General features: G+C 39.0%; 1 protein-coding gene across 2 annotated transcripts; it reads left to right on the top strand.

Annotated features, from left to right (window-relative positions):
* Positions 1-7,327: 7,327 nt before the first annotated feature.
* Positions 7,328-22,069, top strand: klhl14 (kelch like family member 14). 2 transcript variants are annotated; one of them, XM_005807591.2, is made up of 9 exons: positions 7,328-7,672; positions 8,419-9,319; positions 10,916-11,037; positions 15,851-15,940; positions 16,406-16,484; positions 17,169-17,359; positions 18,856-19,014; positions 19,675-19,832; positions 20,733-22,069. In XM_005807591.2, the coding sequence occupies exons 2-9, from the start codon at positions 8,442-8,444 to the stop codon at positions 20,871-20,873; spliced, it is 1,818 nt and encodes a 605-aa protein (XP_005807648.2). In that variant the 5' UTR covers positions 7,328-7,672; positions 8,419-8,441; the 3' UTR covers positions 20,874-22,069. The 2 variants fall into 2 exon arrangements, with proteins under 2 accessions (XP_005807648.2, XP_023190716.1); XM_023334948.1 differs by lacking the exon at positions 7,328-7,672 and having other exon boundaries at positions 7,985-9,319.
* Positions 22,070-22,292: the final 223 nt, after the last annotated feature.

Genomic DNA, 22,292 nt, shown 5'->3' with positions numbered 1-22,292 from the left:
GAATTTCTAAAAGATATGACTCGAACAGTTGCAACACAAAAGTATGGCTCAGAAATTAAAAAGCTTAATGTGTGCACATTTTAAATCACTATGCAATGATTTGCAGGGGTTTTATTGCCAAAAGCATTTGCAGAAGTTTTATTCTGACAGTACCAATAATTCTGATTCCCAGTAAAACACTCAATATGTTAGAGAAACTATGTTTTATGAAAAGTATTATTACTCAAGAGATCAGAAAAAAATAAAGCAGTGTTATATCAGATATTCTTGATTCTTTAAAGGCTTGAGAACATTGATAGTGCTTCAGTAGAAAGGGGTTTGCTAATACAATGGGGCTCATCTTGCAATCCTCTCAAGGAATAACTATCAGTCCTGCTACAGCAGCTTCAGCGTCCCTTGGTGACCGCGCCACTGAGCCCGTGCTCGCTCCATCGCACCCCACTCCACGCCTGCTGCCACCCTGAAGGTAGATGCATCACACTGGGGAGACTGTGCAACAGCAGCCCCCTCTTCTCCCTCAAGCCCCCCAGGCCTTCTCCACGGCCTTCTCTGCAACTCCGGGTGTCCTCTGCAGCCCCCGGTCCCGAAAGTCAAGGTTCTCCCTCAGGTGACTCCTCCACACTACCTCCATGAGTCCTCCCACCTGAACTGCACAACTGGTATTCTTTTGTCATCCGAGAATCCCACACACACACACGCACACACTCCTGTGCTCACTCTGGAGGGGACACCGCCTGTTCCTTTCTGCTCACCTCCCGGCTGCTGGCTGACTCTGTGAGCCGTGTCTGTGGTGGTGACGCCATGTGTGGGGGATCTAGGGGTTTAAAACAGCAGGCCTCTCATTTTCCCTGAATGACAAATATAAGTGCCTACAGTTTATTGCACAAAGGATATTTTATAAATCATCTTTGACAAAGTTTGATCTGAAATGACAAGCAAAAGCTAATCGGTCTCCACATCCAAATTACTTATGGGTTAAACAAGTGGTAGCTATGGCTAAATCCCATTTTCAAGGGTTGTCCCGATGCTTACCACTCCCCCTTCCCCTTAGCACTTTAATCAAGCACTGGTTGGAGATATTCCACAGAGAAATTGTGCATTCCTTAAAAAAACTGAAACATCACCAGTTCTCAGGGATGTCTATGTTATGTGTCAAAACAAGAATTATGTCATGCAAATATTCATTAAATCTGCAAACATTTTTATGACTGTATAGGAAGAACCAGGGCAGAATGTTAAATGTGCCCTATTAGCAAATAAAACTACTTCAATATATTTAAATTTGCTTTCATTTTTTTCAAATGTTCAAACATTCTTTATGAAAGCGTATGACTCCTCTAACTGAAGTATGTAACTGTTGACATCCTTAGTAACTTATTACTTAATGGGCTACATCATAACTCCTCCAAGTAGATATTATATTTGCATGTATCCAGCAAACACATTAAAGTGGTTCTTGACATGGTAAAAAAAAAAAAGATTTAAATGACAAATAGAATAGAATAGAATAGAATTCAACTTTATTGTCATTGCACTGTCACAAGTACAAGCAACGAGATGTAGTTTGCATCTATCCAGAAGTGCTCTACGAGATATAAATATTTATTTACGGATGTACAAGACTATGTATGTATGGACTATAAGGGGTAATAGCAAGAGATATAGATATTGTGTATAAATATAAATATGGGAGCTATATGCACAGATTATACTGATTACACAGAATATACAAGAATGTTAGGGAATGGATTATAGATAATGGATTATAGATAAATAATGGCAGATAAAATTTACAGGTTGTAATAGTCTTTCATTTTTCTTTAATGGTTAACAATTATACGTAATACAAAACATATAGCACTTGAAAGTACACTTTAGCGGTTCTTGTGCGAATAAAAAATAACTGGGAAAGTATTTACATGTATGAGCGGATTTGCAAGTGCAGCTTATATGCGTGAAAAATTTAAGGGCTGCGAAACCTTTTCTTTTGTCACATATGGAAACAGTTAGGACAGCTTGCACCTTAGAAAAACATAGGGTTAGAGGTGTAAAATTGTAATATTCAGTCAATATCTTTAATGTCAGTTTTAACATTCTACAATTAGAAGTCTTACTTCAAGTCATTAAATATTTTTGGTCATCATGTCAGTGAACAAATTTGAGAAATTAGTGTGACTCTTAGGCTGAATCCCAATACCCAGGTTTATCCATACGAATAACTAAAAGTAGACTTTAGTAATTATACTACTCTTGAAAAATTCTTGGAATATAATGATGAAGTATATCTAAATGTTATACACCACGAATACTTTGTTCCAAAATGTTTCAATATGTTAATAACACATCAGAAGGTATATTTGTTTTTTCTTTTTTTTATATAACTCAAATAAATAAGTGAATAACATTGGTTTACTTACATATACTATTAGTACTGTAATATAGCATAATATTTAAAATGTGGAATTATTTGATCTTCCCTTCGATAAATAACTACAATTAATAATAATAATACCAAACATGATATTTATTAGAAAATATATAACTAAAATGTATTAGCTGGGATAAGAATAACATTTGTCTCCCTTTTTAAGGGTCGTTTACCTTTGCTCTCCCCTTGTTCCTCAAACAGTGGGTCACCCTTTAGAAACATGAGGCTAAGAGAGAGGTGCAAGGTGTAAAATGGGGCCATGTAGGGATTCATGTAGCCTTATTAAAAACACTTACAGTTTACAAATGGTAAATGTCCTGCTTTTGTTTTGCACTTTATCAAGTCTGAGGCCGTTCACCCATTCAAAGTAAGGTACCGTATTTTTCGGACTATAAGCCGCTACTTTTCCCCCCACGCTTTGAGCCATGCAGCTTATAGCCCGGTGCGGCCTTTCTGTGGATTTTTCTTCAACCACCAGGGGGCTCTTTAGTAGGAAGTGAATCATTGGAAGTCACAATTGGAAATCAAAGAAGAAAGTGCTGATTTTCCTTTAAGAACAAGCACATGCTAGCAGCAGGCGCGACGGAGAAATTTCTTCAAACTTATACCCCCTCATCATGGAAACCACACGGAGAAGTTCCTGTGATGCAGCTTTAAGTTGAAGGCTATCGATCTGGTAGTACAGGAGGTAAATAGAGACGCTGCACATAAACTCGGCGTGAAGGAACCCATGGTTTGGCGTTGGAGACGCAGGGCTGCGTCCTTAATAGCGGATTTATTAAGGACGCAACCCTCTGCTGCGTCCTTGTTAAAAACCGAGAGCGGCGGAGATACCAGCCCGGTGCCACTTATATATGTACGTTTCCAGGTTTTTTTAAAGAAACTTTGTGGGTGTGGCTAATAATGAGGTGCGCTTTGTGGTCCGGAAAATACGGTATATTGTTGCCCCTGCTGCCCTGATGCAGAAGCTAGGCTGCCATTCGCCACCACCGAGCCCTCTGACCACCACTCTGTCCAAGGACACAATAACTGAGATGGACGGAGCAGGGGTTCAAACCGGCAACCCACAAGTTACAGGACAAACCCCTAGACCATAAGGAAGTAAAGGCATAACCTTCCAATTAACCCCCTTTTATAGTTCTGTTTTTATTTTAGGAGTCAAAAAATCAAGTGTATTCTCACTGAAAAATTGATTTGGAATTAACTTGGCTGGAATACATATGAAGATGTTGGCTAAAGGGTAAATGTTTACCTGAGATAGATGCATAGATGATTGATAGACAGCTCAGTTAGGCAAACATGTAGTTTCTGTGATTTTTACCTTCCTTCAATTCTTTCCTTCTTTGAAAAAAAAATTTAAAAAACCCTTTTAGCGGTCCTCGCCTGCACTAAAAAAACACAAATTACAACTTTCACTTTATAGGTTGCCATACCACACCACACTTAGTTAACAAAATATTTTACAAACAAGATGATATCACCCCCCGGCCCCACCACCCCTGCCCCACCCTCCATGATATTAATATGATATGTTCTCTGATCTGTAAACAGCTGGTTATCTTGCTTTTCCACGATAAGAGAAAGTGCTGAGGATTTACGCTCGGTGAGCACATTTGGGCTGAATCTTTCACACGTCACAAATTGCAGATGGGAAGCAGTGATCTTGAACAGCCGATCACATTTCCGTGACCATCTGACACCTTCCATTTAGGAAAATAATACTTTCTATCTTAGCATACCCCTCTGCAGGAGCCAGCCAAAAGGAATTATGCCTGGTAGACTTTGCTATTCACAACTTTGCTTTTCTTTGTTTCATTGCACTGATTGGATTAAATGCTCGCTCTTTATTCCGTAACCCAAGGATATGGTGATACTGACATGATTATGCTGTTTATTTTTCTGTTATAGGAGCACAACGTTGTACCATCTTAAACAATGAAAAAGCTGAATATAGGGTAAGTATTATGCAAGGAGTTGTGTGCTTATTACTATTTCATTGGACACACTAGATGCCCTTTAAAGCTCTCATTATGAGTGAGAAACTGTTTTTAAAACTCACTTGATGTTTATTCTATTATCTCCCCCTCTTGTTTTCATAATCTTGCGGACAAAAAAACAGACTTTTAAGCAATAGAGGTAGATATGGTATCTGAGTAATATGACAGATAAAAATGAGTCGGGTTAACTGGTACAGAGAGTTGTAAATCACTGTAGTGTGATTCTCAAAGGGTTTAATTAGTCTAGAAATTCCTCTCTTATCTGATGACCCCTCCCTCCTCCTCCTGCATACTGCAACAACCTACAACCATAAACGCCCTGCAATCTGAAGACCAGTGGCCTCAGGAGACTGAGTTGCTACAAAGAGCTGAAAGAGTTGGAAATGGTCATTTTATTGCATTAGAATAGCTCGCCCGAGACTCGGGTAATGTACTGCTAACTGAGAGCTAGTAAAGATAACAGTATGTGGCTGCAAACTGAAGTACGGTGAATTACTGTAATGCCAGTGAGACCTCTTAGAATGAGGCAACACACTATCGGTTGTGTAAACAACAATACAAACTGACTCCATACTTGCCTTAAACTTCCAATTAATATTACAGTGCTACAGTTTTCCTTTAGTCATAATGATTTTTTTGTATTAATTTTTGAGATGGAGCGCACAATCTAATCAGTCATCTCATAGAGTTCAACCAGAGTGAATTGAGGGTGTAGGGGGGGGGATATGCTGGCTGCGTGCTTGTCAAGCACTCAAACATCAAACAATAGTATGGCTCCATCGCTTATAAATGCTACCTATATATATGGCCCGTTACTGCTTGACGATAGCATTGTGCTTCTCTATTTCATAGTACATGAACAAACCCATTTATCCCTATCTGTCATTTTCAGAACTTGTGAGGCAACTGTCTCTACGGGTCCCATGGGAGTCCCGCATGTAAGTTTATTTACTCTAATTGAGCTCTAGGTGTAATTGACAGTTTGCGGTCCTAATAAGTGATACCTGATTTTTCATGTTTGTGAGCTTAAAGACGGAATCCTAATTTATATATGAAGATTAGGTGTCTTTGTGCTAGACATGGGGACCTCAAGCTGGAGGAAGCTTCTGTCTGAAGTCACATTTAGGTGATTTTTCACGCTACTGGAACTTCTCTCACAATAGATGCGCATGCAGACAATGAAGACTTATTATTATTCCTCCACTGAAGTTTTGTCTTTTAGATTTAGACAAAAATATTTAGACTGTTTTTTTTTTTTCATTTGTATTATGCTACAAAAACTTGTTTGGACTTTATGTCTTCTAGCAAAACAATACTGTACATAATGAAGCAGCTAAATAATAAGAATGTTTAAATATATGTATGTATATAAATATATCAGAAAACTATGATGTGCATTAAGCCTCCTTTACTCTGATACCTATAAATAAATATTGGTGCAATCAATTGCTGTCAATTAGATTTAGTGTTTTAATCTCAATATATATTGAGAGGTTTTATCTCCGTATTCATTCCATGATCAAAATTGAAAAGTGTGGCATAGCAGTAAACCAACAAAGAAATGACTATGTATCTAAACTGAGAGGCCGAGCAGGGCGAAATGGCCAAGATGTCCATGGCAACTCTGGAGGAGCTACAGAGATCCTCGGCTTTTTTGTGATAATCATTTGAGATGTCAACTATTAGTTAGTGCAATTCAGAGATCTGAGTTTTATGAACAGTGGAAAGATTGGCAAATTGTGGAAAGTGAGCTCAAGAAACATGTAGAAGAAGGTCCTCTGGTCAGATGAAGCTGAAATATAACTTTTCGGGCTTCTTGCAAAATGCAATGTGTGGTGGAAAGCTAACATTACACCTCACCTTTAGTACACCATTCTCACAGTGGAACGTGGTGGTGGCAGCATCATACTGTGACTGTGCAGTGCGTCTTTAAAGGGTGCATCATGACAACATAATTACACTATGAAAGTAGCTCCAATAGCAGGTTAGTTTCCAGGATTGGCCTGTTTTTTAGCTACACATTCCAAACAACTTGAACAGCTTGCACGTCCCTGCAGCTGAAACCATTCCCAGAGCATTATGCTGCCACCACCACTGTTTTACAATAGTGTTTTTGGTGTGTTTCTACTTTATCTTAGGCTTCAATTTCTGTCAATTTAAAGAATATATTAACTTAAACCAGTAAGAGGTGTTGAATTCATTTTTGTAATAACAAGTTGATCAAACATCATAGTTCATAATAAACCACTTTATGTGCTTGTTTCTGTAAACTTTGCATCACTTTGAGGATGCTGTGATGCTGCGTGAGGTGCCTTTGTCACAGAGTGAAAGGAGGAATTTAAATGCTTCCACTTCACAATATAAACAATATGGACATCATGGTAGATGCTATTTATTATACAGATGCAAAACTTGTGTTAGTGCAAAGCATCTTCTTTTGAAGGACTAGCAGGAGCAGAATGAGATGAGGGGGTTATTTTGGCGATGGAGATTAAGGCAGGGGCTTTTTGTCATTTGTGCGAGACAAGCCATTCATCCATCCAGTTCACAGCCAAAAAAAGGCTGGTCCCAGAAATTAGCAGTTTCAGCTCAGCAGCAAAGTCGTCGGGCTGTGAAGGCAGAGAGAAATTGACTAATTAGCAATGCGCACTAAAACTTGACGGTTCTCTCTATAACAGCGAGGGAAAGAGTCGGGTTTTTTCTCCCCCCTTTTCTCTTTTCTTTCTTCCAAAGATGTTTGAAATCGCAGTCATTTACGCTCGACAGTTTTTACAATAGCCTTGAGCCATAATTTTGCGAGTCTCTCCAGCATCCATACCCCTGCATGGTCTCTCTCCACCGGCCATGCACGACCGTTTCTCTCCCCAACCGTGGATTTCCTATTACTCTCGTTACGACTCACTGAGCCCCAGGCCCAAGGATAATGATGTGTTGTTTCTTGGTAGCATAATTTGTCACACGTATATTTCTTCTTCTTCTTCTTCTCTTGCAGAAAGCACAGCTCCCTCTCACACACTCACACACTTCTTGTTAATTCAGAAGAACAAATGATCAACGTCAACAAATACCCTGAAATAGTGACTTTGTGAGTTGGAATCAATGGTTATTTGGAGACACCTCGGAACAAAGAGTTTAAAGGAAAGGGATATTCTTTAAAAAAACAGAAGAACAAAGGAATATTGGGGAGATATTTGGATCCTGAACCGTACTTTCTTTCTCTTTTTTTGGCGTGAAGAGCAGAAGTCAGGTAAGTTTGGTCTCCCTTCTCAGGAAAGCTGCTCACATCATTTAGTTGTGACAGGCGCTTTTAGGGACAACGCAACGGCATGTTTGGGTCCAAGTTTACGCACACCGAACCAGCTTGTGTACAAGCAATAGAAACAAAAAAGCGACGCGTAATGTGTTTTAACTTTACCGAGAGATGCATTTATGCGAATATTATCCGAATACTCACGTCCGTTTTACGCCCGCACTGCTACCGCTGCTGCTGCTGCTGACGGCTCGGAGACAAACTAATTGCTTTTGTATTTGACTCCGTAAATCAGTGTAATGTCCTCAGTGTGAGGGGTGTGTGCACTAAGACTGGAGAAAAGATAGCTGGATGCTGCATGTTGTTCGGGTCCAACGCGGCGGAGGAGGCGGCTCTCTCTTCCCCCCTCCGGTTCCCCTCGACAACTTCAGCCGCGCTAAGGAGAGGGAAAGCGCCGCAGCGTCTCCGGCTCCTCGGCTCCACGCCGAGCTCCGTCTCCGGCTTTAAAGGCATCTCGCACTTCAGCTGAGCATGCATAAGAGCGGCGCTTTGTGGGAAGTACTGCTGCGTTTCTGTTTGCTGCTTTACGACCAAGATCCCAAAGTTGGAGGCGCCAGAAGCCGCGCTGGCGGCAGGTTTTTCTAACCCGCTGCTCGGATGGAAGACAACTTATTGAGAAATCTCTTGTAGTGCAGATGTTTGGTGTGTAAATAAATGGCTTGCATTGCTTATTTGTTGCCTAGGTGGCGTTCACAGTCAGGAAGTCATGTCCAGATCGGGTGATAGAACATCCACCTTTGACCCAACGCACAGTGACACCTTGCTGCATGGGCTCAACCTCCTGTGGAGAAAGCAGCTTTTCTGTGATGTGACTCTAACTGCCCAGGGACAGCAGTTTCACTGCCACAAAGCTGTGTTGGCATCCTGCTCACAGTATTTCAGATCCCTCTTCTCTTCCCATAATGTGATTAGCAATGAGGGAAGCAAGGGGGATCAGGGCAGCAGTGGGACCCCCTCGTCCTCCCCAGATGACAAGCTGGTGACCACCAGTGCCAGGCCCATCAACAACCTGGTCCTACAGGGCTGCTCCTCCGTCGGACTACGGCTAGTGCTGGAGTACCTCTACACTGCCAATGTTACTCTTTCCCTGGACACAGTGGAAGAGGTGCTTTCAGTCAGCAAGATCCTCAACATCCCCCAGATAACCAAGCTAAGTGTGCAGTTCCTCAATGATCAGATCTCTGTGCAGAACTACAAGCAAATCTGCAAGATTGCCGCGCTGCACGGGCTCGATGAGACCAAGAAGCTGGCCAACAAGTACCTGGTGGAGGATGTACTGCTGCTGAACTTTGAGGAGATGTGCGCCATGCTGGATGCTCTGCCTCCGCCAGTGGAGTCAGAGCTGGCTCTCTTCCAGATGTCTGTCCTCTGGCTGGAGCATGACCGGGAGACGCGCATGCACTACGCTCCGGACCTCATGAAGAGGCTGCGCTTTGCCCTCATACCCGCCCCAGAGCTCGTGGAGAGGGTGCAATCTGTGGACTTCATGAGGAGTGACCCCGTGTGCCAGAAACTGCTGCTGGATGCCATGAACTACCACCTGATGCCATTCAGACAGCACTGCAGGCAGACCATGGCAAGCAGGTGAGGATAACAGAGGCAAAAAAGATATAAGCTCATAGACATTAATTCAAACAACTGCGGGATGTGAGAGTAATTATGGTGCTGAAACATAACAACAAATGAAACTACTACAGCGTATGAGACCAATTAGACCTTTGAGGGTTGATGGTCAGATTATGAAGATGGTGGGGCGTTTCCTCTGACACAAGACAGCTGTGTAGAGCTTTAATGTACTCTCTACTGCACTTCATTCATAACAGCAAAGCAGACATGTGTCAAACCATGATGTAAAAAACCTTTTATTATTTCCTCAAATGTTTATATTACTCATTTTAAATGAATGTGGACGAGATGTAAAAATCTTCATGAATTTTCTGTGACTGATTGAAAGCGGCTTTATTAAGCAGAGCCTGAAATGCTGAAATTGAGTTGTTGCCATGGTAATTACAGGGTAATTGCACTGAATTTATGATCCAAATGAAAGAGTTTTCCTGGAATTGAAATTACATGAAAACAATGTAACAAAGGTTTATGCTAATTTTGTGTATTTTATTGTAGCAATTTCTTTAGCCTGTGGGGAAAGTTATGTAGTATTTATGTTAAACTATCCACACATTATCTTCATGTTTGTCTGGATTGGCAGTTTGAGAAGCAGCTTGTAGTAGATAGGTATTTGCAATAAGTTGAGTGATTTTATAAAACTTCTCTATTTTCCTTTAAAATTATAAAATGTTTTGTTTGTTAGAATCAATGTTAGTCCTGTGTTATACTTTACTATTTTTTATCATAATGCAACCTATATTTATTCCTTCCCTATCCAAATAATAAATATTTTCCCACATAGTCACTCAAATGTGCAACAAATCAAGACTCCTCATAATTAGTTTAATATGGCAGTGTTTTTCACCTCTCAATTAATCACTATTATTTATGTCCAAGACCTCATTTGCATATGAATTACCCCAAAAACATTTCTGCAGGGCTCCCATATTGCGAGATGTATACTGAAACAACAGCGATTTACCCAAGTGTGAAAAAAATAACAACAGAGCAGAAGGAAAAAGTGTTTTCATCTGAATATAAAGACAAGCTTCATTCATTGTTTTCATTGCATATTGTGATAAATTTATAGAACTGCAGTGATGTATAATTTAGAATCCAATAATGGTAATTAATTTGCAGTAAAGGGTGCCACTTTCAGGTTATATTTGATCTACGAAAAGCAGGAAACATCCAACAATTGGGTTGGAGAAGTCACATGAACGATTGTAGCCAATGAAATGGAGACTGTGTATAGTCAAGTTTATGTTCTGTGCTGTGCTTTTAGCCTCCAGCATGGCACCCTGCAGGACCATCCTCGCTTCACAGCTAATTGAAAACGCATCTTTAGTGTACAATAACCATTCAGTAACACATCATAAGGATATATAGGTGATTGAGCAAATTTGGCTAATTGTAATGAATTTGCTCACAAGGTTTATTATAATATTATGTTGTAGGGAGATTGAAATTAAAAGTCAAAGCAAAAGCTTTTTTTTTACATTAAATAATTAAAAAAATGTCCTGAATGGTTTTGTTTTTTTCCTTTTTTAAAAACCTCCACCTTTGGCATTACAGAATCCGTTCCAATAAGCGAATGCTGCTCCTGGTGGGTGGTTTGCCTCCTGGACCCGATCGTCTCCCCAGCAATTTGGTCCAGTACTATGACGACGACAAAAAGACATGGAAGATCCTCACAAGTGAGTTTGCAAAAGGCTCTCGCCTCCTCTGCACCTGAGGCGTCTTGTTTCAGTGGCTATTACGATGAGAAATAGTTGTTCCTGTGGATGACTTTAACACGGGTTAATTTCCGCAGAAAATGAGAGTAAGGAGTTCCCTAAATCCTTCAGGTAATAATGTATCACCATCACTTTTAATATAAGTTTTTAATCAGAGCGTGACTTCACAGCATTGTGGAGCTTCATGCCCGGGTTCCCTTGTTTTTGCTGAAATACGCTGGCAGGATGCATGATGAGATTTGCTGGGATCTAATGATCTATTGCAGGCAGAGACGGAACAATAAGAAATGACATCTGCCCTCGATAGATTCTAAATGTAACATGATTTTTTGCTCACATTGATCAATGGTTGGATTAAATTACACTGTACATACTGCTGCATGGGGTGGCAGTCAACTTGTTGACCTTGTGTCACTTACAAGCTTAGTTAATGCACATATTAATTGGCTTGATACCTCAAATAAGAGATATATTAATTTAATCATAATCTTTAAACAAACTTGTCATGTTTTGTGTCTCTTTGAAGAAATGTTGGGTCAGAAGAGGATATATTTGAGACCTTTGGGAATGTGCAAACACATCCATACTGCTCTCACCTCTTTGGAGTGTCCATATGTCTGCTGCCTCTCTGTCTTCTCTGACCTTTTGAGTCTCACCACTATATTTTTGCCACACTGCAAAGGTCAAGAGCAGAGCGACTGGGAAACTACATTTCTCCTTTGCATCCTCATCGCTGGACATATTGAGTTCTTGTCCCTTGTTTTTGCTGGAGTCATATCTCAGCTGCTTTTCTCCATTCATACATATCATCCACTGCTCTGTGTTTTGTCTCTTTGAGGTGGGTGGAGGAGTTCAAACTTAAGTGTATCTGTTTTAATTTGTGTTTTTCTTCTCGTCTTCACCTTATTATGACTCCTAAGCTGTCTTAGCAAAAAAAAAAAAAAAAAATCTGCCGTTTTAGCTCATTTTTGGTCTGTAAGGGTTCATTTTTACCAGCGGAGGCATGCATATGAAGTTCACTGGTGTATATATTGTCATTTTCTCATTAAACTCACACTCACAGGCATAAACTGCAACAAGCGAAAGGTCAACAGGGATTTCTGACGCTCACGACTAAAAAGTTAACTCTCAAATGGTCCGTGGCCAAGTGGAAGGACAAAACTGCAAAATCATCCCCTTAACACATCAGTGACCACCTGATGTAGCTTCCTCACAATGGATGTGGAATAGAAGATTATTAACATTCAATCATAACTTTTCAATGAGGCGAAACCTGAGAGGGACAGCCTTTGATTAAGACATTCATCAACACAATTTAGGCAGAATCTGATTCCCCTCGCTGTGTCTGAGATGCCCGCTGCTTGCCGATTCTAGTGGAAAGTTTGCCATCTAGTGTACCCACAGGAGCGTGGCCGAACACAAGACAAAGGCAGGGAGAGAGTCAGCCTACGTTAATGGGCAAAATTTGTCTCCCTTTCTTAAAACAACCTGCCCTGAAAAACTAAAACAAGGATTGTAACGACGGCATGTTTCCTTGTGGAACAAAGGAATTCTCCTTAGGAGGATTTGATCGTGTTGGTGTTAAAGGCATATAAGCAGCAGTGGTGCATTAGCTGTGAAATCATTCAACCAGCCAACACTGTGGCTTCTATGCAGAGGCTTCTGACTCCCTCTAGTGAGCCCTAGAGCTTATTGTAGACTGCAGTGATACCCATCTTGTAGAGCACCTGGTTATTCTGCTCCCTGAATGGCTGTTGACCCAGAGGAGTCAGTAAAAGGAAGGGAGCAAATGGCCATATACTGTATATATATATATATATATAGAGAGAGAGAGAGCACCTTGTAAAAGTATTCATACCCTATGAACTTTTTCACATTTTGTTACATTACTGCTGAAAACATCAGTGTGTTTTCTAGAGAATTATATGGGATAGCCCAAGACAAAGTTGCACTTTTTTTATTTCCAGCTGCTCTCAGTTAATACTATGTAGAACCACCTTTTGATGCTTTTACAAATACAGGTCTTATGGGGAAAGTCGCTACTGCTTTGTGCACTGATAGACTGAAACTATTTCCCTTTCCCTCCCAAAAAAATAACTCAAGCTCGGCTAGATTAGAAGTAGAGCATCCGTTTTCAAGTTTCACCAAAGAATTTTAATCGGATTTACGACTGGTCTTTGACTGGGCCATTCTAACACACAAATATGCTTTAATCTAAACTAGTCCACTGCAGCTCTGAGTGTTTGTCTAGGGTTATTTTCCTGCTGGAAGATGCACATCCATTCATTTCTCAAGTCGTTTCAGCGTCTAACAGGTTTTAATTCAGAATTGAACTGTTTTAAGCTCCAGACATTTTACCATCAACTCCGACCAACCTCTCTGACCCTGATGAAGAAAACAATTGCATGATGCTGCCACCACCATGTTTCATGGTGTTGTTCAAAGTGATGTGCAGTGTTACTTTTTTGGCTGTTTTGGTCTCATCTTACCAAAGAACTTACTTCTACATATTTAGAAACTACAGAAGGATTTTTATGGCTTTTTTATGACAGTGGCTTTCTTCTTGTCTATATTTCATAAAAGCTAAAGTTCTTCTGTCAACATTTTCCCAACAACCTGGACTGCAAATTATTTGCCAGGAATTTTGGTTAAGGTGGACTGGCATATATCAGTAGAGTTGCAGTTGTGCCATATTATTTAAGTTTTCAGATGAGAAAGTGAACTATGCTTGTAAGACCTTTAAATTTATTATTTTAACTTCTCTACAACTTTATCCCTGATCTATCGGGTGTTTGTCTTCATTTTTATGAGGCAGTTTTTTTCTCTAAAAATACTTTCTGAGGCCTTCACCGAACAGTAGCTTTTATTATATATCCCTACCTTTGTTTGGTTGCACTCAGTTTTATTTGTTGGATCTCAATATGCATGCACACCAAATTTTCACATTTCTGTTGGGGAAAAAAGAAAACAATGTATAATTTTCCTTCCATATCATAATTGTTTTATTACTTATAATTGGAACAGGAGTCTGCAACCTGCGGCTTCAGAGCTGTGGGTGGTTCTTTCATCCCACAATGAAAGAACCAACATTGGTTCTAGATAGCTTTAGCTAAAAATTATTAAAAACCATCTGTTGATTTTTAGTATAAAAATACAAACAAATGCGTGTTTTAACAGTTTTTCAGTTATTTCCACAATTAATTTCCACCACAAAATGACAATAAATATACTTTTAGATCTATTTTTCTTGTCACCAGGTTGGCCACTATGTGCTTTTATTTAGTGAATTCTTTTCACTTATTTTCCACGTATGACAAAGTGCATAAATCCTCTCTTTGAAAAAGTGTTGTTTTTCTTTAGTAATAAAAAAGAAAAATTTAAATAGCACAGAAATAAATAGATGGTTCTTCAAAAAGAAAATGTTATCTTCAAAAAAGATAACACTTTTCCTATAATAGATATCAAAGATATCGAGTTATCTTTTTCTAACAGTGGCTCTAAACCACTGATTTACCAGACCGAAAGTGAAACTGGCTCTTTGGACACCTGGTGTAGCACATACATTTCTATTCAGATATTTTGAACTGTACAGTGGTGGTGTGACAAAATATGGAAACAAGGTCACATCTACTGTATATAAAGGAGTCATGATTGGTATGCTCTTTCTCCTTCCGTCTTATTATTTATTTTCTTCATATTATTCAACATTCACCAGAATCTTTCAGATCTTCTTAGAATACCTTAAACTTTGACACTTAGACATTGTAGACCAATAATCTTCTGCATCAGTACAACGAGATTTTTTATTTTTTTATTTTGCAAGTACAGGCACTAGATACTAAATAAAAATCTGACGATCCGTGTCCTATATACTGCTGACTGAATGATAATGTAAATAGCATGTGAGAGAATTTGGCAGGTGTATGGAACCTCTCTTTGAGGTGCACTGAAGGCAAGCAGCCTAATCCCCCTCATCTGAGATAAAGCTGTGTTTAGCATATGTAGCATTAGTTCCTATCTGAGACTTCCCCTCCCATAGAGGACCAGCACATGTCATCCAGCCTGAGTGAGATTGCAGGGAGAGGCCAATTGGAAAGAAATGAGATTCAAGGCTGTCTAATTTTGCAGCAACTGTGATCCATCAGGCGGTGGGGAGGTGACAGTGGAAATGACTGATGGAGACAGACAGGTGGGCTTTAACATTTCACTGATTTGTGCTCAAAAAGCACCGGGCCCGAGATTTATTGAGTGAACACGATCATGTTCATTATGACTGTCACCTAAGACCATTTCTCTACATCTCAATGGGGTCACTTCAGCAGAAGGAGATGGAGGAAAGACATGGAGCACAAAAACATACATAGAAGAAAAATCCTCCCTCAGCTGCAGTGGATGTCTAATGTCAAACACATAAAAAAAAGACCATGATATTCTGCAGTTTATCTTTATTGGAGCGACATGGCATATCTCTGGAAGATCTACTGCTGTGGCATATTTTAGCAGAACACCAACTCTGCAATAATTAAAGCTGCACTTGAATCATCATTCTCATCTCAACATCAACATGTGCAAAATCAAAATTTTCATGACTGCTTCGATGCAATTAATAGGTTTTAATTTTAACTTTCTGAAATATGCAAAAACCTTGGAATATCAGCCCGTTTTACTCGCTTGACTATAAATACCAGAACAGCAGAAAAGGTGTAATATGCAGTATAATAGACGCTACACCACACACTACAGTAACTGACCTGTTTTTCTGTTTGCCATTTAGTAATGCCTTACAACAGCGCTCATCACTGCGTGGTAGAGGTGGAGAACTTCCTGCTGCTGCTGGGCGGAGAGGACCAGTGGAATCCAAACGGTACAGCACCATCACAAAATACTGTCACAACAAATATTTCACTCTTCTACATTTGCATTGGTTCATATCCGTCAAAGGTGATGTACCTTCAGATGGTTGTAAACACTCATTCGAGGGTTAGATCAGCTCTTAGTGAGCAAACAACAGTCCAGTAAACACTTGTCATTAATTGGAACTGCAGTTGTCACTGGAATATTTATGGTGCTACCAGTACTTTTTGTGAAACACTGGTAGTGTTAACTGTTCAAAGCCTGAAGATTAAATCTAATCTTCTAAAAAAATATATAGTTTTTTTCCCCCAAAAGGCAGAATCAGCCTTTTTTGTCAAATTTATGTACACAAGCAAGAAATTTGACGTTGGTCCTGCTTTATTCTCACTAAATAATTTTAACTAGTAAAATAAAAATGAAATTATTTGAATGGTTTCATTTATTTTGGTTTCTTTTTTTGTTTGCTTGTTTTCAGGGAAGCACAGTACAAATTTTGTCAGCCGATATGATCCCAGATTCAACAGCTGGATTCAGCTGCCTCCCATGCAGGAAAGGTTTGTAACTTTTTCTTTTAAATTGAAAAGAGACAGGTTTAGAAAAGAGCTGATTGTAAACATCACAGAAAATTGAGTAAAAATAGTGTTTTTTTAAACTATTAGCATAATGCAGCTTCTTTCACTCCAGAAAAAGAACTGTTTGCCAAAGACATTTGCTCACAGTTTGAAGAGCATACAGCATTTCTTGAATGTCTTTCACGTTGTAACACAGGTCTTTGCTCACAAGATAGGTTTTACCTTTAAATTGAAGCAGCACTTAAAGTCATTGTTGCAATTGCATTGATTCTAAAGCAGTGGCATCCAACTGTGGTGTACAAGTCATGGCTTGGCATTTGGAGAAGCCAACAGCCACTTGTTCCTGAGTAGTTTTGCTCTCCAAAAAGCATATCTCAAAATAGTATCCTAATTGTGTGGTCGAATTTATTGAAACCAAAACTGCAAAACTGACAAAGAAGACCAACCGCATGGATGGAGAAGGTAGACACATGGTTTCGACTTATCAGAAAAATCAGCGATGGCCTGACTGATCTCAAGACATGCTGCAGTTTATATGTATAAAGACGTGAGAGTGTTAATTTCCTATGTTCTCATCCCCTCCATCAAAACAGAGAAGACAGAAGCATAAAAGTGTGATAGGGGTTATAGAGAGATGATGTTGCATGTTTGATTCCTCCACCTCAGGAGAGCCAGTTTCTTTGCCTGCCGCCTGGATAAGCACCTGTATGTAATTGGAGGTCGGAATGAGACGGGCTACCTCTCCAGCGTGGAGTCCTACAACCTGGAGACAAACGAGTGGAATTACGTGTCATCTCTCCCACAGCCTTTAGCTGCACATGCAGGAGCAGTGCATAATGGCAAGATCTACATATCAGGTCAGGAAAAATAGGTTACCTGTAAAGAATGGTTACCAGTCATTTGCTTTATAAGGCATACTGCTGCTAGAAGATGTCAGGTGTTTAATCACAATAAACCACTATGAATTGCAAACTATTACTGAAACAGAAGCTCAGAAATTACATTTAAAAAATCTTGCATAAATAACATATACTTACTTCAGGCAAAGGAACATCATAATGTTGCATTTATAAAAAGTTTAAAGTGAGTCAGAATAAAAGACGTCATAATCCAGCTGCACACCCCCACATATTTTCCACTGTTAAATGCAGCCACAAACAACATTGACAAGCAGCTCTGTCTTGTAAATTTTGCATATCTACAGTTGCATCCTTTGAAACGTATAAACATAATTTCATTTTAAAAACCTGTGTTGAAACAAGCATATAAAATAAAACGTGAATGTTAAAACAGCAATGCTTTTATAATGGTACTGTAGTCATCCCTCTTGAACTTTTTCATATTTGCCACATTACAGCTGAAAACTGTAATTCAAACAAAATAAAGATTTCAAAGTGTGGACTGTATTTTTGTTCACCACCGCAGGATCCCTACATTACTCTGCAATTTGCAAAACAGGTCACTCAGTTTAGATGGAGAGCTTTTCTGAGTAGCAATTTTCAAGTCTTGCTAAAGACTTTCACTTGGATTTAGGACTTCAATTGAGCCATTTCAACTCACAAATATGCTTTCATCTATAGTATTCAGCCATATTTTCATATTTCCTGCTGACTGAGGATTTGTGCTGCATTTAGATACATACATCCATATTCTTATCAACTCTATCCCACCTCTCCATCTCTGAAAAACAGATTGTCTCCCCTATTTTCGCGGTGGGGATGATGTGTTCAGGGCACAGTGTTAGAGTGTGCAGGACAAGCAAGTACAAATTTCTGATGTATTTATTAACACAAAAGGAGGTAGGTTAAAATCTTACTCAATCATATAAATGTAAAATTTTCACAACCACTCTGGTTCCTGGTATTATTTGTTTTGAAAGTACATGTTTGCTTCAGGGGCCTTTCATTTTTATTTGATTCGTCATTCAAATGCAGAATGTCACAAACTGAAACCTTATCTTTTTCTGCCAGATCTTAGTACCACTGACTCATCTGTACTGCAGTCATAGTGGCAACATTAAAACATGCAAACAAAGACACCAGCCTGTTTGAACAAAACAGATGGGAGAAGCAGCCATTAAATGTGACACATCATATTCTATTAGAGTAAAAAAAAAAAGAAAACAGCATCTACTCAGCAAAAGATCCAAATATACTCCTATAGAGGCAAATGTGATTGTATCAAAAATGTCTAATCTCTCTCCATGCCTTAAAATCATTAGGTATTCCTTGCATTTCTTTCATTGAATGGTTTCACCTCATTATGTATAGTGCAAAGCACAAGCACTGCATTTTTACAACCAAGTTATATTTTGACTGTATTAACAACACAGGCTTATGATTACATGTTACAGGTGGAGTGCATAATGGCGAGTATGTGTCCTGGCTCTACTGCTATGACCCCGTAATGGATGTTTGGGCTAGAAAACAAGACATGAACACAAAGCGCGCCATTCACGTCCTGGCTGGGATGAACGATCGTCTGTATGCCATCGGTGGAAACCATTTGAAAGGTGAGCGCTCAGGCTTTTCAGAAAATGATGGAGGGTCGCGACACAAATCGTTTGGCTACTATGTCCAGGTGCTGGCCTTCATCACCTTGTGAACCCTTATTCTACCATTGAGAATGCAAAATCTGAAACAGAACTGATGGTATAAAGAAATCTTTGAATCTGCAGACAGAAAGTAAATGCAAGCATTTTTTTTTGCAACTGTCCTTACAGGCTCTGAGAGACAAAGGAAATTAAATTGTCCATTTTTGTTTTTATAGAAATGTATGGTTTAGAATGAAATGTTGGTAACTTGAATGTGTTCCAGCAGTGTGTATGGGTTGTTCATAACTTAAAGTTATTTGATTTTTAAAGACTACTTTATATTTTTTGTTAGATTTTTGTGTCAGTTGCCAGGCAGTGCAACCAGATGACACCAGAACTACTTGTTCATTTGTGTTCCTCTCAATACAGATTTGTTCACAGAGGTACTTAACATAGTCCTTTTCAACATGCCCACACAAAAACAGCAGAAAGAAAACAGAGAAAGCACAGAAATAAAAAAATATATTTCTCTACTGGGAGACTTTTATTTTAATCTCAGAATATAAGGTTGACTGTAAAATATAGAATGTCTGCACAGTTTACACATTCTTCCTTTTCTTCCTCCTTTTGCTTGGACAGGTTTCTCCCATCTAGATGTTATGTTGGTTGAGTGTTACGACCCTAAAGCTGACCAGTGGAACATCCTCCAGACACCGATACTCGAGGGCCGCAGCGGTCCGGGCTGCGCCGTTTTGGATGATAGCATCTTCCTCGTGGGTGGCTACAGCTGGAGCATGGTAGTAAATGTACTTTACAGTAAATAAAAACAGAAAACTGTAGACATATTATATCCAGTGGCTGATGGTGGTTGACAACACACCATTCTCTAAAGAAAAATGTTTCTAGTTTCATTTCAAATTACTGTTAGAAAAATGCAATGTGACAAATGCAGACGGCAGAGGGAATGTGATCAAACTTATACATTTAAACCCGGACACAGCTGTCCGTCTTTTCCAAAATATGCTGCATTTCTGAAAGTTCATAGTAAAGCAGTCTGTAAAATAATAGAAAAATTCACTTTGACACTTGGCCCTCATATTATAACATTTTGCTTCCTGATAGCCAGACTTTCTTTTAAGCTAGTCTTGTTCATTTCAAACTTTCAGGCATTCATTCATGCTTCTTCTTTTTTTTTTTTTTTTTACAAATAGCAAGTATGTTTTAGAAATTTATGCATCATAACAATTGTCCTGAAATATTAGGCCAGCCTTTGTTTTCTGATTTCATTGCTTATTCTGTTAACCTTTTATTTTGCTTGATATTTGTATTATTATTACTATTATTTATTTAATAACAATTATTTATTTTTCCTTTTAGTTTTGATAACAAACCTCAGTATTTTATATTGAGATTAAATTACACACATGTGGACTCCGCTTACTGATTAAATGACTTCTAAAGGGGATCAGTTGCAGTGGATTTTATTTAGGGCTGTCAGGGTAAAGGGGATTAAACACTAATACATGCTGTAATCTTCAGAAGTGCTTTCTTAAAAATGTTTAAAACCATTCATCATTTTCCACCTCCCAAATATGTGTTGGTCCATCAAAAGAAATCCCAATAAAACATAAGATTGAGGTTACAAATCCAAACATTGAAAGGAATAAAAGGAATGGTCTGATTTTCCCCTTCCCAAGGGTGCCTACAAGTCGTCGACCATCTGCTACAGCCCAGAGAAGGGAACGTGGACGGAGCTGGAAGGAGAGGTGGCGGAGCCTTTGGCAGGCCCAGCCTGCTCCACAGTCATCCTCCCTGCCTGCCTTCCTTTCAACAAATGACAACTAATCCAGCCGATGGGTGGTGAGGGGGACAAGCAGCAGCAGGGCGACTGGGGGGAGGACCACCAATAAACAAAACATTTGTCAAGAATTTTGTGACAAAAACCCTCCAGCTTTAGCCCGGTTGTGGTGTAAAAGTTATTTTTTTACAGGTTTGACAAGAGCACTTTCATTATTCTCTACTGATGGATTGAGAGGGGGAGAGGATGAAGTAACTCATGTATCTAAATGAATCATCTGTTCTGAGAAATAGTCTGTTCCATACTTAATTTTATTTATTTAAACAGTTTGAAAGTGTTTTTGGCTTCTCTTCCATCGCACGCATAGTGTCGAACTGAATTATAGCATTTCAGATCCATTGTACCTTGTACACAGTAGAGGCATCATCACCAGATTACGTTTTAAGGAGGCTCGGTGAATTAAAAGTGTATAAATATTCAAAGGTTATGTTTGTACTCATTGCTCTCTGTCCGGATTGTTCACTTGCGTAACAAATACGTTGTCTCTTTAGGAAAATGTACATATTTGAGCATCTGAAAGGGACACTTCCAGAAAACTGTTGGCAGACAGAAAGAGTGAGCTGCTCCAAGTTGGTATTTTAATTTGTCTTGATAATGTACACTTAAACTGAATTTTTTTTTTTACAAGTTAATTCTTGCCAGACGTTTGTGGCAACTCGTCTTGATGCCACAACAAAGCTGCTTAAGAATCATGATTGATGACTCATATTATAATGACACTAATATCATTCAATGTTGGTACAATCAATTTGGAATTGCTAACCAGTATAATTTTCTGCGTAAATATCTGTGGAAGATATTTGGGGTGTGCGTTCTCGAAGTTCACAGATGCAGGTCTGTTTATGAGACCACATGGTTTAATTGTTTAATGTAATTAAAAAGCAAGAGAGCATACAGTGGTCTTTGATGCACTTTCAACTCAGCAAAATTCACTGATTTGTACATTAAATCAATGTGCCGTGTTTAAGAGATATCTTCTGTGCAAATGAATCCAGTCTTGTCAACGTTACTAGGTTGAATAAAATTGACTCTAAATATTAATGCTGTTGAATTCTGTAATTAAAAAAAGTTGTTGATTTCATTCTTGTATATAAACCGCCTGCAGTGAAACATTTTTGTGCACTCAACTTTGGATTTATTCTCAAATCCTGTTATGTATCTGGCATTTTAGAAAAAAATCAAATAAAATGATTGATGATCAAAATGACTCAGTTTGTGATGATATTCTCAAAAGGAGAACTTGGAATAAATATGATGCATATGCTCTCAAATAGTTTTTGTTTTTAAAATCTTTATCGGATTGCACTGTCAATACTTTTGACAAACCCCTTTTATTAAATGCATAGTACTTGTATTTCACATGGTCGGAACTCACAACATTTGATTGTCTTGTTTTGAA

The sequence above is a fragment of the Xiphophorus maculatus genome, chromosome 6 (assembly GCF_002775205.1).
Source record: "Xiphophorus maculatus strain JP 163 A chromosome 6, X_maculatus-5.0-male, whole genome shotgun sequence".
Lineage (NCBI taxonomy): Eukaryota > Metazoa > Chordata > Actinopteri > Cyprinodontiformes > Poeciliidae > Xiphophorus > Xiphophorus maculatus.
Note: the sequence above shows the minus strand (reverse complement) of the source record. Positions and strands in the feature narration are given on the sequence as shown.